The 17,261-nt window shown below is 38.9% G+C and overlaps 1 protein-coding gene and 1 long non-coding RNA gene across 4 annotated transcripts in view; one reads left to right on the top strand and one right to left on the bottom strand.

Annotated features, from left to right (window-relative positions):
• Window positions 1-5,207: 5,207 nt before the first annotated feature.
• Window positions 5,208-5,530, bottom strand: LOC146427392 (uncharacterized). 2 transcript variants are annotated; one of them, XR_014856557.1, is made up of 2 exons: window positions 5,455-5,530; window positions 5,208-5,400 (listed from the first exon to the last, which is right to left on the bottom strand). It is a non-coding gene; the product is annotated as an uncharacterized LOC146427392 (long non-coding RNA). The 2 variants fall into 2 exon arrangements; XR_014856558.1 differs by having other exon boundaries at window positions 5,208-5,364; window positions 5,455-5,520.
• Window positions 5,531-7,279: 1,749 nt separating this feature from the next.
• Window positions 7,280-17,261, top strand: part of LOC146427388 (26S proteasome non-ATPase regulatory subunit 4) — a 93,609-nt gene continuing 83,627 nt past the window's right edge. For both annotated transcript variants that reach the window (XM_085082673.1, XM_085082672.1), the window contains exons 1-4: window positions 7,280-7,360; window positions 10,368-10,508; window positions 12,887-13,001; window positions 16,471-16,557. In XM_085082673.1, the coding sequence (XP_084938799.1) occupies window positions 7,335-7,360; window positions 10,368-10,508; window positions 12,887-13,001; window positions 16,471-16,557 (369 nt within the window). In that variant the 5' untranslated portion in view covers window positions 7,280-7,334. The remainder of the gene's footprint in view (window positions 7,361-10,367; window positions 10,509-12,886; window positions 13,002-16,470; window positions 16,558-17,261) is intronic.

The raw sequence follows: 17,261 nt of genomic DNA, 5'->3' as shown, positions 1-17,261 counted from the left end.
CCAGGAATTCCCAACATTTCCAGGAATTCCCAAAATTTTGGGGAAAAAAGGGGAAAAAAAATTCCTTGGAAATTTTTCCGGAAAATTCCCAGTTGGGAAATTTTTTGGGTTTTTTTTTAGTATTTTTATCCCAAATTTTGGTTTTTTTTCCCCAAAAAAATTTTCTTGGATTCAATTCCAGTTTTTTTTTTAGTCCTGCAGGAATTTTTGGTGTTTTAATCGATTTATTAATTATTATTATTATGAATTATTAATTATTATTTTTTACAAATAAATAAGGATTTTTTCCGTATTTTCCCAGGATAAAAAATCCCAAAAAAATGGGAAAAAACGAACAAAATTTATGGAAAAACTTTGATTTTTCTCCCTTTTCCCAGCAGGATTTTTGGGAATTTTTTTCCCACAATCAGGGAAGGTTTTTTGGGAAATTTTTGGAGGATTTTTTGGGAATTTTTTTGGGGAATTTTTGGGATTTTTGGAGGATTTTTTGGGAATTTTTTTTTTAATTTTTTGGGGAATTTTGGGGATTTTTTTTTAATTTATTGGGATTTTTTGGAGGATTTTTTGGAGGATTTTTTGGAGGATTTTTTGGGATTTTTGGAATTTTGGGGATTTTTGGGATCTTCAGAAGCCAAACTCTTCCTGGCATTTTCAACCATTTTTTAAAGAATTCCCTAAAAAAACCTGGAAAATCCTGGAATTGCGAACCCTAAATCCTAAAATTCCATTTTTTATTGATAAACCCTATTTTCCCCAAAAATTCTTTTTTTTAATGGAAAAAAAATCCAATTTTTCCAAAAATTCATTTTTTATGGAAATCCCAATTTTTCCCCAAAAATTCTGTTTTTTTTAATGGAAAAACCCCAATTTTTCTCCCCAAAATTCCATTTTTTAAATGGAAAATTCCAATTTTTCCCCAAAAAATCTGTTTTTTTAATGGAAAAAACCCCAATTTTTTCCCCCAAAAAATCCATTTTTTAATGGAGAAAAACCCAATTTTTTCCCCAAAATTTGGTTTTTTAATTGAAAAAAACCTAATTTTTTCCAAAATTCCGTTTTTTTTAATGGAAGAAACCCCAATTTTTCCCTCAAAAAAAGCCATTTTTTAAATGGAAAAAGCCTCGAATTTTTCCCTAAAAATTCCATTTTTTAATGGAAAAAACCCAATTTTTCCCCGAAAAATCTGTTTTTTAATGCAGAAAACCCAATTTTTCCCCCAAAATTCTATTTTTAATTGAAAAAATCCCAATTTTTTTTCCCCAAAATTTCATTTTTAATGGAAAAAATCCCAAATTTTTTCCCAAAAAATCTGTTTTTTTTAATGGAAAAACCCCAATTTTTTCCCCCCAAAAAATTCTTTTTTTAATGAAAAAACCCAATTTTTCCCCAAAATTCTGTTTTTAATTGAAAAACCAATTTTCCCAATTCCAAATTCTGTTTTTTAATAATAAAAATCCCAATTTTCCCCCAAAATTTCCATTTTTTTAAATGGAAAAAACCTCCAATTTTTCCCCAAAAATTCCATTTTTTTTAATGACAAAAATCCCCAATTTTTTCTCCCCAAAATTCCTTTTTTTAAATGGAAACCCAATTTTTCCCCAAAATTCAGTTTTTTTAATGCAAAAAATCCCAATTTTTCCCCAAAATTTCATTTTTTTTTAAACAAAAAACTCCAATTTTTCCCCAAAATTCCATTTTAAATGGAAAAATTCCAATTTTTTCCCTGTATCTGTTTTTTAAATGGAAAAAATCCCAAATTTTTCCCCAAAAATTCTTTTTTAATGGAAAAAATCCCAATTTTTTCCCCAAAATTCCATTTTTTAAATGGAAAAATCCCCAATTTTCCCCCAAAAATCCTGTTTTTTTAATGGAAAAAACCCCATTTTTCCCAAAAAATTCCATTTTTTAATGGAAAAAACCCCAAATTTTCCCCCGAAAATTCCATGTTTTTAATGGAAAAAACCCAATTTTCCCCAAAAAGTTCTGGTTTTTTAAATGGAAAAAACCAATTTTTCCCAAAAAATTCTGGTTTTTTAAATGGAAAAAAGCTCAATTTTCCCCCAAAAATTTCATTTTTTTAAATGGAAAAAATCTCCAATTTCCCCCCAAAATTCCATTTTTTAAATGGAAAAAACCCAATTTTTCCGCAAAAATTCCATTTTAATAGGAAAACTCCATTTTTCCCCGAAATTCTTTAATGCAAAAATTCCAATTTTTCCCCCAAAATTCCATTTTTAAACAGAAAAAAAATCCAATTTTTTTCCCCAAAAATTCCATTTTTTAAACGGAAAAAACCCCAATTTTTCCCCCAAAATTCCATTTTTTTAAACAGAAAAAAACCCCAATTTTCCCTCAAAATTCCCATTTGGAAAACCATTTTTATAATTCACAAAAAACCTGGAATTTCAGGATTTCTACTCCCAAAAAAACCAAACATGGAATGTAAACCAGGAAGGGAATTTTCCCCCCAAAATTCCCAAATTTCCTGTATTTTTTTCAGGAAAAAAACTGATTTTTTTTGCATTTTGAATTCCCAAAATCCTGAATTTTTCCCTCAAAATTCCCTCCTGGAATTGCCTTATTTAGGGAATCTCAGAATTCCCAGAATTCCCAAATTTCCTATGGAATATTTGTCTATATTAGACATTTTTTTTTCCTTCCAAATTCCTCTTTATTCCCAAATTTTTTTTTTAGGATCAGGAAAGGAAAAAACTAAATTAATTTTCCCCAAATTTTTCCCTCCCAGGATGGAATATTTATGAAATATTTAAATGTTTTTTGGGATAATTTTCCTTTTTTTTTTTTTTTCTGGGAATTCTTGGGGTGGGTTTGGAATTTTGGGATTTTTTGGGATTTTTGGGGGTTTTTTGGGGTTTTTTTGGGGATTTTTTGGGTTTTTTTGGGGATTTTTTGGGATTTTTTTGGATTTTTGTTTTGGGGATTTTTGGATTTTTGGGATTTTTGGGAATTTGGGATTTTTTTGGGATTTTTTTGGTAATTTTTCGGGATTTTTGGGGGATTTTTTAGGATTTTTCTGGGTTTTTTGGGGATTTTTTGGATTTTTTGGGGATTTTTTTTGGATTTTTTGGGGTTTTTTGGGGATTTTTTGGATTTTATTTTGATTTTTGTTTTTGGTGATTTTTGGGATTTTTGGGAATTTGGGATTTTTTTGGGGTTTTTTGGGTTTTTTGGGGATTTTTTGGGGATTTTTTGGGGTTTTTTTGCAAATTTTGGAGATTTTTTGTGATTTTTGGGGTTTTTGGGATTGGAAATTGGGGAGGAATTCAGGGAATTCTGGAATTTTCCAGGAGAGAGAGAGAAAAAAAAAAGAGGATTTGGATTTTTTCATGGATGGACTTTTTTTGGGAATTTTCATGAAATTTTCCTGGAATTGGGAATTCTGGAAATTTCCTGGAATGGAAATGGATTTTTATGGAATTCGTGGAATTTTCCTGATTTGGGAATTCTGGAATTTTCCTGGAATGGATTTTTCATGGAATTTTCCTGGACTGGGAATTCTGGAATTTTCCTGGAATGGGAATGGAATTTTCATGGAATGGAATTAATAGAATTTTCCTGAATTGGGAATTTTTGGAATTTTCCTGGAATGGAATTCATGGAATTTTCCTAGATTGTGAATGGAATTTTCATGGAATTTTCCTGGAATGAGAATGAAATTAATGGAATTTTCATGAGAATGGAACGAATGGAATTTTCCTGGAATTGGAAATGGAATTTTCCTGGAATTTTCCTGGAATTGGGAATGGAACTTTTATGGATTTTTCCTGGATTGGGAATGGAATTTTCATGGAATTTTCCTGGATTGGGAGTTGAATTTTCATGGAATGAGGATGGAATTCATGGAATTTTCATGGAATTCTCATGGAATTTTCATGGAATTTTCATGGAATTTTCCTGCCCATCTTGGAGTTCATCGTTGGAACATCCGAGGCCTTTGGATCGACTCTGGATTGGGAATTCTGGAATTTTCCTGGATTGGGATGGAATTTCCTGGATTGGGATGGAATTTTTCTCAACTGGGAAGGAATTTTCTTGGATTGGGATGAATTTTTCCTGGATTAGGAATGGATTTTTCTTGGATTGGGAATGGAATTTCCTTGGATTGGGTTGAGCTTTTCCTCAACTGGGATGAACGTTTCCTGTCCTTCGGAAGGATTTTTCCTAGATTGGGATGAATTTTTCCTGGATAAGGAACGGAATTTCCTTGGATTAGGATGAGCTTTTCCTGGATTGAAATGGAATTTCGTTGGATTGGGATGAAGTTTTCCTGGACTGAGAAGGAATTTTCCTGAATTGGAATGAACATTTCCTGGATTGCAAACGGGATTTTCCTGGATTGGAATGGAATTTCCTGTCCTTGGGAAGGAATTTTTCTCAACTGGGATGAAGTTTTCCTGGATTGGGATGGAATTTTCCTGGATTGGGATGAACTTTTCCTGGACTAGGAATGGAATTTCATGGACTGGGATGAACTTTTCCTGGATTGCAGATGGAATTTTCCTGTCCTTGGGATGAACTTTTCCTGGACTGGGAAGAACATTGCCTGGGAAGGAATTTTCCTGGATTGGGAATGGATTTTTCCTGGATTGGGAATGGATTTTTCCTGGATTGGGAATGGATTTTTCCTGGATTGGGATGGAATTTCCTTAGTTTGGAATGGAATTTCCTTGGATTGGGATGAGTTTTTCCTGGATTGCAGATGGAATTTTCCTGTCCTTGGGATGAACTTTTCCTGGACTGGGAAGAAGATTGCCTGGGAAAGAATTTTCCTGGATTGGGATGAGCTTTTCCTGGACTGGGAATTGAATTTCCTGGATTGGGAATTCTGGAATTTTCCTCAACTGGGGTGGACATTTCCTGGATTGGGATGGAATTTTCCTGGACTGGGAAGGACATTCACTGAGAAGGACATTTCCTGGCCTGGGAAGGAATTTTCCTGGATTAGGAATGGAATTTCCTGGATAAGGAATGGAATTTCCTGGATTGGTTTGAACATTTCCTGGATTGCAAACGGAATTTTCCTAGACTGGGAATGGAATTTTCCTCGACTAGGGTGAATTTTTCCTGGATTGGGATGAACTTTTCCTCAACTGGGAATGGAATTTTCGTGGATTGGGAATGGATTTTTCCTGGATTGGGAAGGAATTTCCTTGGATTTGGATGGAATTTTCCTGGATTTGGATGGAATTTTCTGGATTTGGATGGAATTTTCTGGATTGGGATGGAATTTCCTGGATTGGGATGGAATTTTCCTGGATTGCAGTGGACATTCCCTGTCCTTGGGATGGACTTTTCCTGGATTTTCCTGTCCCAGGAAGGACATTCCTGTCCCCATTGTCACTTCTGTCCAGAAGGACATTCCTGTCCCCATTGTCACCTCTGTCCAGGAGGACATTCCTGTCCCAGGAAGGACGTTCCTGTCCCCATTGTCACCTGTGTCCCCTCTCTGTCCCCTCCCCGGTGACACTGAGGCCTGGCGGGGCTTCCGGAACATTCCGGTGCTGCTGGAAAACATGGATTGGCTCTGCGTGTGCTTGGGGACAGGGAGGGGACAGGGAGGGGACAGGGAGGGGACAGGGGAGGGGACATCACTGGGGTGGCTTTGGGGGGACATGGGGACATCCCTAGGGGACATGGGGACATTCCTGGGGGACATGGGGACATCCTTGGGGACAAAAAGGGGACATGGGGACATTCCTGGGGTGGCTCTGGGGACAAAAGGGGACATGGGGACATTGCTGGGGTGGCTTTGAGGGGAGGAAGGGACATGGGGACATCCGTGGGGGACAAAAGGTGATATGGGGACATCACTGGGGTGGCTTTGGGGGGAGAAAGGGACATGGGGACATTGCTGGGGTGGCATAGAGGGGCAAAAAGGGACGTGGGGACATCACTGGGGACAAAAGGGGATATGGGGACATCACTGGGGGGCAAAAAGGGACTTGGGGACGTCACTGGGGTGGCACTGAGGGGAAAAGGGGACATGGGGACATTGCTGGGGGACATGGGGACATCCTTGGGGACAAAAGGACATGGGGACATTGCTGTGGGGAAGGGGACAAAAGGTGATATGGGGACATTCCTGGGGGACATGGGGACATCCTGGGGGACAAAATGGGGACATGGGGACATTCCTGGGGTGGCTCTGGGGACAAAAGGGGACATGGGGACATTGCTGGGGTGGCTTTGAGGGGAGGAAGGGACATGGGGACATCCGTGGGGGACAAAAGGTGATATGGGGACATCACTGGGGTGGCTTTGGGGGGAGAAAGGGACATGGGGACATTGCTGGGGTGGCATAGAGGGGCAAAAGGGAGTGGGGACATCACTGGGGACAAAGGGGATATGGGGACATCACTGGGGGCAAAAGGATTGGGGACGTCACTGGGGTGGCACTGAGGGGAAAAGGGGGCATGGGGACATTGGCTGGGGTGGTTTGAGGGGAAAGGGACATGGGGACATCCCTGGGGGTCAAAAAGGGACATGGGGACATTGTTGGAGGACAAAAAGGGACATGGGACATCGCTGGGGGACAAAAGGTGATAGGGGGATTCTGGGGTGGCATTGGGGGACATGGGGACATTGCTGGGGTGATTTTGGGGGGCAAAAGGGGACATGGGGACATAACTGGGGTGGCTTTGGGGGGACATGGGGACACCCGTGGGGGACAAAAGGGGACATGGGGACATTGCTGGGGTGGCTTTGGGGGGAAAAGGGGACATGGGGACATCCTGGGGTGGCTGGGGGGACATGGGGACATTCCTGGGGGACAAAAAGGGACATGGGGACATTCCTGGGGTGGCACAGAGGTGACACAAGTGGACAGGGGACACCCTGGGGTGGCATGGGGGGAAAAGGGGACACCCTGGGGTGGCTTTGAGGGGACATGGGGACACCCCTGGGGTGGCTGGGGGGACATGGGGACACCGTGGAGTGGCATGGGACAAAAGGGACATGGGGACACCCCTGGGGTGGCACGGAGGGGACACAAGTGGACATGGGGACACCCCTGGGGGATGTCGCGGGCTGAGGACACCCCGGCGTTCCTGCCCAACGCCCGGAGGAGGTGTCGCAGGGAGGGAGGTGACATCCCTGCCCTCCGCGGTGACACACGCATGTCCTTCCGGGTGTCTCCTCACCCCGCCCAGAACTACAACTCCCAGCATGCCCCGCGGCGCGCACCCCGTTAGACGCGGCGCGCACCCCGTTAGACGCGGCGCGCTGATTGGCCGCGGTGTCTCCTCTCTCCGCCAATCAGCGGGCGCGGTGTTGGGCGGAGCGCGGGCCGGCGCTGAGGGGAAGAAGGGGCCGCGATGGTTCTGGAGAGCACCATGGTGTGGTGAGGGCGGCGGCGGCCATCCGCGAGCCTCGGGGCAGCCCCGGGGAGCCTCGGGGGAACCCTCAGCCCGGCCCGGCCCGGCTCGGCCCGGTCTGACCGGGGCCGCTTTCCCTGAGTCATGGCGGTGGGGGGGGGCGGAGCGGGCCGGGCTGGGAGAGGGAGGGCGTGAGGGGTGAGGGGGTCTGAGGGGTTTGGGGGTCTGAGGAGATTTAGGAATGCCTGAGGGGTGAGGTGTTTGAGGGGTTTGCGGGGTCTGAGGGGATTTAGGAATGCCTGAAGGGTGAGAGGTTTGAGGAGTTTGGGGGGTCTGAGGGGGCTTGGGGACTCTGAGGGGTGAGGGGGGTTTGGGAGCTCTGAGGGGGCTTGGGGGGTCTGAGGTGATTTAGAAAGGTCTAAGGGGGTTTAGAAAGGTCTAAGGGGGTTTAGAAAGGTCTAAGGGGGTTTAGGAAGCTCTGAGGGGATTTAGGAAAGTCTGAGGGTATTTAGGAAGATCTGAGGGGATTTAGGAAAGTCTGAGGGGATTTAGGAAGATCTGAGGGGGTTTGGGGAGTCTGAGGGAGCTGAGGGGTTTGGGGGTCTGAGGGTTTGGGGGTCTGAGGGGTTTGGGGCTCTGAGGGGGTTTAGGAAGGTCTGAGGAGGTTTGGGAAAGTCTGAGGGGGTTTGGAAAGATCTGAGGGTGTTTAGGAAGATCTGAGGGGGTTTGGGAAAGTCTGAGGGAGCTTGAGGGAGTCTGAGGGGGCTTGGGGGTCTGAGGGGATTTAGAAAGTCTGAGGGGATTTAGGAAGATCTGAGGGGTTTGGGAGTCTGAGGGGAGTTGAGGGGTTTGGGGGTCTGAGGGGGTTTAGGAATCTGAGGAGGTTTGGGAAAGTCTTAGGGGGTTTAGGAAGGTCTGAAGGAGCTTGGGGAGCCTGAGGGAACTTGGGGGTCTGAGGGATTTGGGGGCTCAGGGATTTGGGGGCTCTGAGGGGTTTGGGGTCCTGAGGGGTGAGGGGCTTGGGGGTCTGAGGGGGTTTAGGAAGGTCAGAGGATTTAGGAAGGTCTGAGGGGTTTGTGGAGTCTGAGGGAGCTTGGGGAGTCTGAGGGGGTTTGGGGGATCCTTAGGGAGTTGGGGGTCTGAGGGTTTGGGCGTCTGAGGGGGTCTCTGAGGGGCTGTGGAAGGTCTGAGGGGTTTAGGAAGGTCTGAGGGGGCTTGGGAAGATCTGAGGGAGTTTAGGAAGGTTTGAGAGGATTTAGGAAGGTCTGAGGAGTTTAGGAAGATCTGCGGGGGTTTGGGAAAGTCTGGGGGAATTTAGGAAGGTCTGAGGGGGTTTAGGAAGATCTGAGGGATTTGGGAAGATCCGAGGGGGTTTTAGAAAGGTCTGAGGGGATTTGGGGTGGTTTGAGGGGATTTGGGGGATCTGAGGGAATTTGGGGTGTCTGAGGGGATTTGGGGTGTCTGAGGGGATTTAAAGGAGAAGATTCCCCATTCCCTATGGGATTTATAGGAAATTCTCTATTTCTTATAGGATATTCTGGGTTTTTCCCATTCCCTATGGGACTTAAAGGAGAAAATTCCCCATTCCCTATAAGATATTCCAGGATTTTCTCATTCCCTATAGGATTTAAAGGAGAAAATTCCCCATTCCCTATAGGATATTCCAGGATTTTCCACATTCCCTATGGGATTTATAGGATATTCCCTATTTCTTATAGGATATTCCAGGATTTTCCCATCCCCTATGGGATTTAAAGGAGAAAATTCCCTATTTCTTATAGGATATTCCAGGATTTTCCCATCCCCTGTGGGATTTAAAGGAAAATTCCTGGAATATTCCCATTTTTTGCCCTCCTAGACTTCCCACTATTTGCTATTTTTGGGCAAAATCACTCCTCAATCCCGTGATTTCCTTGGGATTAAATTCTTTGGGATCAAATTCCATTTGGATCAAATTTTTCTGGATCAAATCCATTTAAATCAAATTCCTTGGGATCAAATTCTTCTGGATCAAATCCATTTGGATCAAATCCCTATTTTGCTGACTCACGAGGCCCTGAAAGCTCCTGGGAGAGCAGCAGGAATTCCCAAATATTCCATGGATTGTTTCAGAGGAGATAAATCCCCAAAAAAGTAGATTTTAGGGAGATAAATTCCCCAAAAAAGTAGATTTAGGGAGATAAATTCTCAAAAAAAAAGTAGATTTTAAGGAGATAAATTCCCAAAGAAAGTAGATTTTAGGGGGAAATAAATTCCCAAAAAAAGCCGATTTTAGGGAGATAAGTTCTCAAGAAAAAGCAGATTTTGGGGAAGATAAATTCCCAAAAAAATTCAGATTTTAGAGAGATAAATTCTCAAAAAAATCAGGTCTTAGGGAGATAAATTCCCAAAAAAAAATTCTCAAAAAAGCAGATTTTAGGGAGAATAAATTCCCAAAAAAAGCCAATTTTAGGGGCGATAAATATCCAAAAAAAGCCAATTTTAAGGCGATAAATCCCCAAAAAAAGCCGATTTTGGTGGGGAAAACATCCCAAAAAAAGCAGATTTTCTGTCTATTCCCAAAAGAGGCTAATTTTTCAGGAAGATCCCAATTAATTCCCATTTTTTTTGGGGTTGCAGCGTGGACAACAGCGAGTACATGCGGAACGGAGATTTCCTGCCCACGCGGCTCCAGGCTCAGCAGGTTTTAGGGAGATAAATTCCCAAAAAATTTCTCAAAAAAGTAGATTTTAGGGGAAATAAATCCCACAAAAAAGCCGATTTTAGGGAGATAAATTCTCAAAAAAAGCAGATTTTAGAGGAGAGAAATCCATAAAAAAAAGCCTATTTTAGGGGCGATAAATTCTCAAAAAAAGCCAATTTTAGGGCGATAAAATCCCCCAAAAAAGCCGATTTTAAGGCGAAAAATTGCCAAAAAAAGCCGATTTTAGTGGGGAAAAATTCCCAAAAAAAGCAGATATGATAGCCATTGCCAGAAAAAGCTAATTATTCAGGATGATCCCTAATAATTCCCAATTTTTTTTGGGGTTGCAGCGTGGACAACAGCGAGTACATGCGGAACGGAGATTTCCTGCCCACGCGGCTGCAGGCTCAGCAGGACGCTGTCAACATCGTCTGTCACTCCAAAACTCGCAGCAACCCCGAGAACAACGTGGGCCTCATCACCCTGGCCAAGTAATCCTGGCAGTTTGGGGATTTGGGGAGTTTTTGGAGATTTTTGGGGGATTTTTGGGAATTTTTTTTAAATTTTGGGGAATTTTTTTTGATTTTTAAAAAATTTTTTGGAATTTTTGGGTTTTTTTTTTTTAATTTTGGGGAATTTTTTGGGAATTTTGGGGATTTTTTGGGGTTTTGGGAATTTTGGGGAATTTTTTGGGAATTTAAAAATTTTTTGGAATTTATTTGGATTTTTTTTTAATTTTGGGGGAATTTTTGGAATTTAGTATTTTTTTAATTTTTTTGGGATTTTTTGACTTTTGGGGAATTTTTGAATTTAAAAAATTTTTGGATTTTTTTGGGATTTTTTTAATTTTGGGGAATTTTTTTGACTTTGGGGGAATTTTTGGGGGAATTTTGGGGAATTTTTAAAATATTTTTGGGAGTTTTGGGGAATTTTTTTGGAAATTTTTGGGGATTTTTTTTGGAATTTGGGAAATTTTGGGAATTTCTGGGGAATTTTGGGGAATTTTTGGGGTTTTTGGGGAATTTTTGGGAATTTTTTGGGGGAATTTTTTTGAATTTTGAGGAATTTTTTGGGAGTTTTGGGGAATTTGGGGAAATTTTTGGGAATTTTTAAAAACTTTTTTGGGAGTTTTGGGGCTTTTTAAATTTTTTTGGAATTTTTGGGGAATTTTGGGGATTTTTTTTAATTTTGGGGAATTTTTTTGGAATTTTGGGGAATTTTTGGGGACTTTTTGGGGAATTTTTTGAGATTTTTTTTGGAATCTTGGGGAATTTTTTGGGATTTCTGGGAAATTTTGGGGAATTTTTGGGGATTTCTGGGAAATTTTGGGGAATTTTTGGGGCATTTCTTTTGAATTTTTGGGAATTTCTAGGGCATTTCTTTTGCATATTGGGGAATTTTTTTTTAATTTTGGAGAATTTTTTTTCTAATTTTGGGGAATTTTTGGGGGAATTTTGGGAATTCCGGGGGTGGGGAGGTTGGGAATTTTGTCTGGGATTTGCTAAGGAGTTTTTTCTGGGAATGTGAAGTTGAAGAGTTGATCTCAGGTTTGATTCTGGAGGGAATTTCCTCCCAAATTCCTAGAGAAAATTCCCAAAGGGAATTTCCTCAAAGATTCCTAAACAAAATTCCCCAGGAATTTTCACTCCCAGATGGAATTTCCTCCCAAATTCCCTATTTTCCCCAATTTTCCCCCATTTATTCCCATTTTTTCCCCATTTTTTCCCCATTTTTCCCCATTTTTCCCCATTTTTTCCCAAATTCCCAATGTTTTTCCCAATATTTTTCCCATTTTTCAGTAACTGTGAGGTTCTCACCACGCTGACTGCCTTTTTTCCCCATTTTTCCCCATTTTTTCCCCATTTCTTCCCATTTTTTCCCCATTTTTCCCAATTTTTTCCCATTTTCCTAATGTTTTTTCCCAATTTTTTCCCAAATTCCCAATGTTTTTTCCCATTTTTTCTCAGTAACTGTGAGGTTGTCACCACACTGACTCCCTTTTTCCCCATTCTTTCCCCATTTTCCCCATTTCTTCCCATTTTTTCCCCATTTTTCCCCATTTTTTCCCCATTTTTCCCAATTTTTTCCCATTTTCCCAATGTTTTTCCCCAATTTATTTCCCAAATTCCCAATTTTTTCCCATTTTTTCCCCATTTTTTTACAGTAACTGTGAGGTTCTCACCACGCTCACTCCCTTTTTCCCCATTTTTTCCCAAATTCCCAATGTTTTTTCCCAAATTCCCCAATGTTTTTTCCCAAATTCCCAATGTTTTTCCCATTTTTTCCCATTTTTTCCACAGTAACTGTGAGGTTCTCACCACGCTCACTCCCTTTTTTCCCCTTTTTTCCCCATTTTTTCCCCATTTTTCCCCATTTTTCCCAATTTATTTCCCCATTTTTCCCCATTTTTCCCCATTTTTTCCCAAATTCCCAATGTTTTTTCCCAATTTTTTCCCAAATTCCCAATTTTTCCCAATTTCTCCTCATTTTTCAGTAACTGTGAGGTTCTCACCACGCTGACTCCCTTTTTTCCCCATTTTTCCCCATTTTTCCCCATTTTTTCCCCATTTTTTCCCATTTTTCCCCATTCTTTCCCTTTTTTTCTCATTTTTCCCTTTTTTCTCCCATTTTTTCCCCATTCTTTCCCCATTCTTTCCCAAATTCCCAATTTTTCCCAATTTCTCCCCATTTCACCGTAACTGTGAGGTTCTCACCACGCTGACTCATTTCTCCCCATTTTCCCCCTTTTTTCCTCATTTTTTCCCCCATTTTTTCCCCATTTCTTCCCCATTCTTTCCCAAATTCCCAATGTTTTTTCCCAAATTCCCAATTTTTTCCCAATTTTTCCCATTTTCTCCCCATTTTTCAGTAACTGTGAGGTTCTCACCACGCTCACCCCAGACACAGGAAGAATTCTCTCCAAACTCCACACTGTGCAACCCAAAGGGAAAATCACTTTCTGCACTGGAATTCGTGTGGCTCACGTGAGTTCTGCTCAGAAATTAATTAATTTAATCAATTTAATTAATTAAAATTAATGTTTTTCCATCATTTTCCACCTCAGGAAGGGTTGGATTTTTTTTTCTTTGGAAATCCAATCTAAATCCCTGGAAATTTCATATAAATATCTGGAAATACAAGGCAAATCCATAAAAAAATTCATATAAATCCCTGGAAATCCAATCTAAGTCTTTAAAAATCCAATCTAAATCCATGAAAATTTCATATAAATCCATGGAGATCCAATCTAAATCTTCAAAAATCCACCATAAATCCATGGAAATTCCATATAAATCTTTGGAAATTCACCATAAATCCATGGAAATTTCATATAAATCCCTGGAAATCCAAGATAAATCCATAAAAATTCCGTATAAATCCCTGGAAATCCAATTTAAATCTTTGGAAATTCACCATAAATCCATAGAAATTTCATATAAATCTATGGAAATCCAATGTAAATCTTTGGAAATCCAATCTAGATCCATGAAAATTTCATATAAATCCCTGGAAATCCAATCTAAACCTTTGGAAATTCACTATAAATCCATAAAAATTTCATCTAAATCCCACAAAATGCAACGCAAATATTAGGAAATTGAGTCTAAATCTTTGGAAATCCAATCTAAATCCATGGAAATTCTATGTAAATCTCTGGAAATCCAACCTTAATCCATGCAAATATCATATAAATCCATGGAAATTTCATATAAATCCATGGAAATTGAGTCTAAATCTTCAAAAATCCACCATAAATCCATGGAAATTCCATATAAATCTTTGGAAATTCACCGTAAATCCATGGAAATTTCATATAAATCCCTGGAAATGCAACATAAATCCATGGAAATTCCATATAAATATTCAGAAATTCATCATAAATCCATAAAAATTTCATGTAAATCCCTGGAAATCTAACCTAAATCTTTGGAAATCCAAAATAAATCCATGGAAATTTCATATAAATCTTTGGCAATTCACCATAAATCCATTAAAAATTCATATAAATATCTGGAAATCCAATCTAAATCTTTGGAAATCTAATTTAAATCCATGAAAATTTCACATAAATCCCTGGAAATCCATTCTAAATCTTTGTAAATCCGATCTAAATCCATAAAAAATTCCTATAAATATTTGGAAATCTACCATAAATCCATAAAAATTTCATATAAATCCCTGGAAATGCACCATAAATCCATGAAAATTTTGAATAAATCCCTGGAAATCCACCATAAATCCATGGAAATTTCATATAAATGTCTGGAAATCCAATCTAAATCCATGGAAATTTCATATCAATATCTGGAAATTCACCATAAATCCATAAAAATTTCATATAAATCCCAGGAAATGCAACATAAATCCCTGGAAATTGAGTCTAAATCTTTAAAAATCCACTCTAAATCCATGGAAATTTCATACAAATCCCTGGAAATTCACCATAAATCCATGGAAATTCCATATAAATCTTTGGAATTGCCACATAAATCCATGGAAATTTCATATAAATATTTGGAAATTCACTCTAAATCCATAAAAATTTCATATAAATCCCACAAAATGCAACACAAACCTTAGGAAATTGAGTCTAAATCTTCGGAAATTCCCCATAAATCCATGGAAATTTCATATAAATCCCTGGAAATCCAACCAAAATCTTTGGAAATCCAATCTAAATCAGTGGAAATTCCAAATAAATATCTGGAAATCCAATCTAAATCTTTGGAAATTCACCATAAATCCATGGAAATTTCATATAAATCCCTGGAAATCCAAGATAAATCTTTAAAAATCCACCATAAATCCATAAAAATTTCATATAAATCCCAGGAAATGCAACATAAATCCCTGGAAATTCCATATAAATATTCAGAAATTCATCATAAATCCATAAAAATTTCATGTAAATCCCTGGAAATCTAACCTAAATCTTTGGAAATCCAATCTAAATCCATGGAAATTTCATATAAATCCATGGAAATCCAGTCTAAATCCATGGAAATCCAATCTAAATCCATCAAAATTTCATATAAATATCACGAAATCCAATCTAAATCTTTGGAAATTCACCATAAAAATTTCATATAAATCCCAGGAAATGCAACATAAATTCCTGGAAACTCAGTCTAAATCTTTGGAAATCCAATCTGAATCCATGGAAATTTCATATAAATCTTTGGCAATTCACCATAAATCCATTAAAAATTCATATAAATATCTGGAAATCCAATCTAAATCTTTGGAAATCTAATTTAAATCCATGAAAATTTCACATAAATCCCTGGAAATCCATTCTAAATCTTTGGAAATCTGATCTAAATCCATAAAAAATTCCTATAAATATTTGGATATCTACCATAAATCCATAAAAATTTCATATAAATCCCTGGAAATCCACCATAAATCCATGGAAATTTCATATAAATATCTGGAAATACAAGATAAATCTTCGGAAATTCACCATAAATCCATGAAAATTCCATACAAATCCCTGGAAATTCACCATAAATCCATGGAAATTCCATATAAATCTTTGGAATTCCCACATAAATCCATGGAAATTTCATCTAAATATTTGGAAATTCACTCTAAACCCATAAAAATTTCATATAAATCCCACAAAATGCAACACAAATCTTAGGAAATTTAGTCTAAATCTTTGGAAATCCAATATAAATCCATGGAAATTCTATGTAAATCTTTGGAAATCCAACCTTAATCCATGCAAATATCATATAAATCCATGGAAATCCAAGATAAATCTTTAAAAATCCACCATAAATCCATAAAAATTTCATATAAATCCCAGGAAATGCAACATAAATCCCTGGAAATTGAGTCTAAATCTTCGGAAATTCACCATAAATCCATGGAAATTTCATATAAATCCCTGGAAATCCAATCTAAATCCATGGAAATCCAATTTAAATCTTAGGAAATTCAACCTAAAATTCAGGAATTCCAACAGAAATCTATGGAATTCTCAGTTAAATCCCTGAAAATCCAACATAAATCTTAGGAAATCCAATCTGAATCTTTGGAAATCTAATCTAAATCCATGTAGATATCATATAAATCCATGGAAATTCAATTTAAATCTTTGGAAATCTCACATAAATCCATGGAAATTTCATATAAATCTTTGGAAATTCACCATCAATCCATAAAAATTTCGTATAAATCTATGGAATTCTAACCTAAATGTTTGGAAATCCAATCTAAATCCATGGAAATCCAATTTAAATCCATGAAAATTCCATATAAATATTCGGAAATCCACCATAAACCCATTAAAAATTCATATAAATCCATGGAAGTGCAACTTAAATCTTAGGAAATTGAGTCTAAATCTTTGGAAATTCACCATAAATCCATGGAAAAAACCCCAAATCCCGGGATTTTGGGCTGGAATTTCCTGGGAATTCCCAAATTTTGGGCTTGTTTTCCCAGCTGGCTCTGAAGCATCGCCAGGGGAAGAACCACAAGATGAGGATCATTGCTTTTGTGGGAAGCCCTGTGGAGGACAATGAGAAGGATGTGAGTGGGGATGGAAAATTGGGAAAAATTTGGGAAAAATTGGGGAAAAATCTGGGAAAAAATCGGGGAAAATCTGGGGAAAAATCTGGGAAAAAATCGGGGAAAATTTGGGAAAAATCTGGGAAAAAATCGGGGAAATGTGGGAAAAAATCTGGGAAATCTGGGGAAAAATCTGGAAATAAATCCACGGAAAATTGGGGGAAAAATCTGGGAAAAAATCAGGGAAAAAAGCTGGGAAAAAAAGGTGGGAAAATGTGGGAAAAAATCCGGGGAAAAATTTGGGAAAGTCTGGGAAAAAATCTGGGAAAATGTGGGAAAAAATGTGAGAAAAATGTGGGGAAAAGGCTGGGAAAAAATGTGGGAAAAATCCAGAAAAAAATTGGGAAAATCTCTGGGAAAAAAGCTGGGAAAAAAGCTGGGAAAAAAGTTGGGAAAATCTGGGAAAAAAATGGGGAAAAGCTGGGAAAAAAGCTGGGAAAATCTGGGAGGATCTGGGAAAAAATCTGGGAAAACATCCAGGAAAATCTGGGAAAAAAGCTGGGAAAAAAGCTGGGAATATCTGGGAAAAAATTGGGGAAAAAATGTGGGAAAGTCTGGGGGAAAATTTGGGAAAAAATTGGGAAAATCTGAGAAAAAAAAGGGAAAAAATAGGGGAAAATCTGAGAAAAAATCCGGGGAAAAATCTGGGAAAAAAGTTTGGAAAA

The sequence above is a fragment of the Lichenostomus cassidix genome, chromosome 25, assembly GCF_008360975.1.
Source record: "Lichenostomus cassidix isolate B80296 chromosome 25, HeHo_3.0, whole genome shotgun sequence".
Classification (NCBI taxonomy): domain Eukaryota; kingdom Metazoa; phylum Chordata; class Aves; order Passeriformes; family Meliphagidae; genus Lichenostomus; species Lichenostomus cassidix.
The sequence above is the reverse complement of the archived record's forward strand: the minus strand, read 5'-3'. Positions and strand labels throughout refer to the sequence as shown.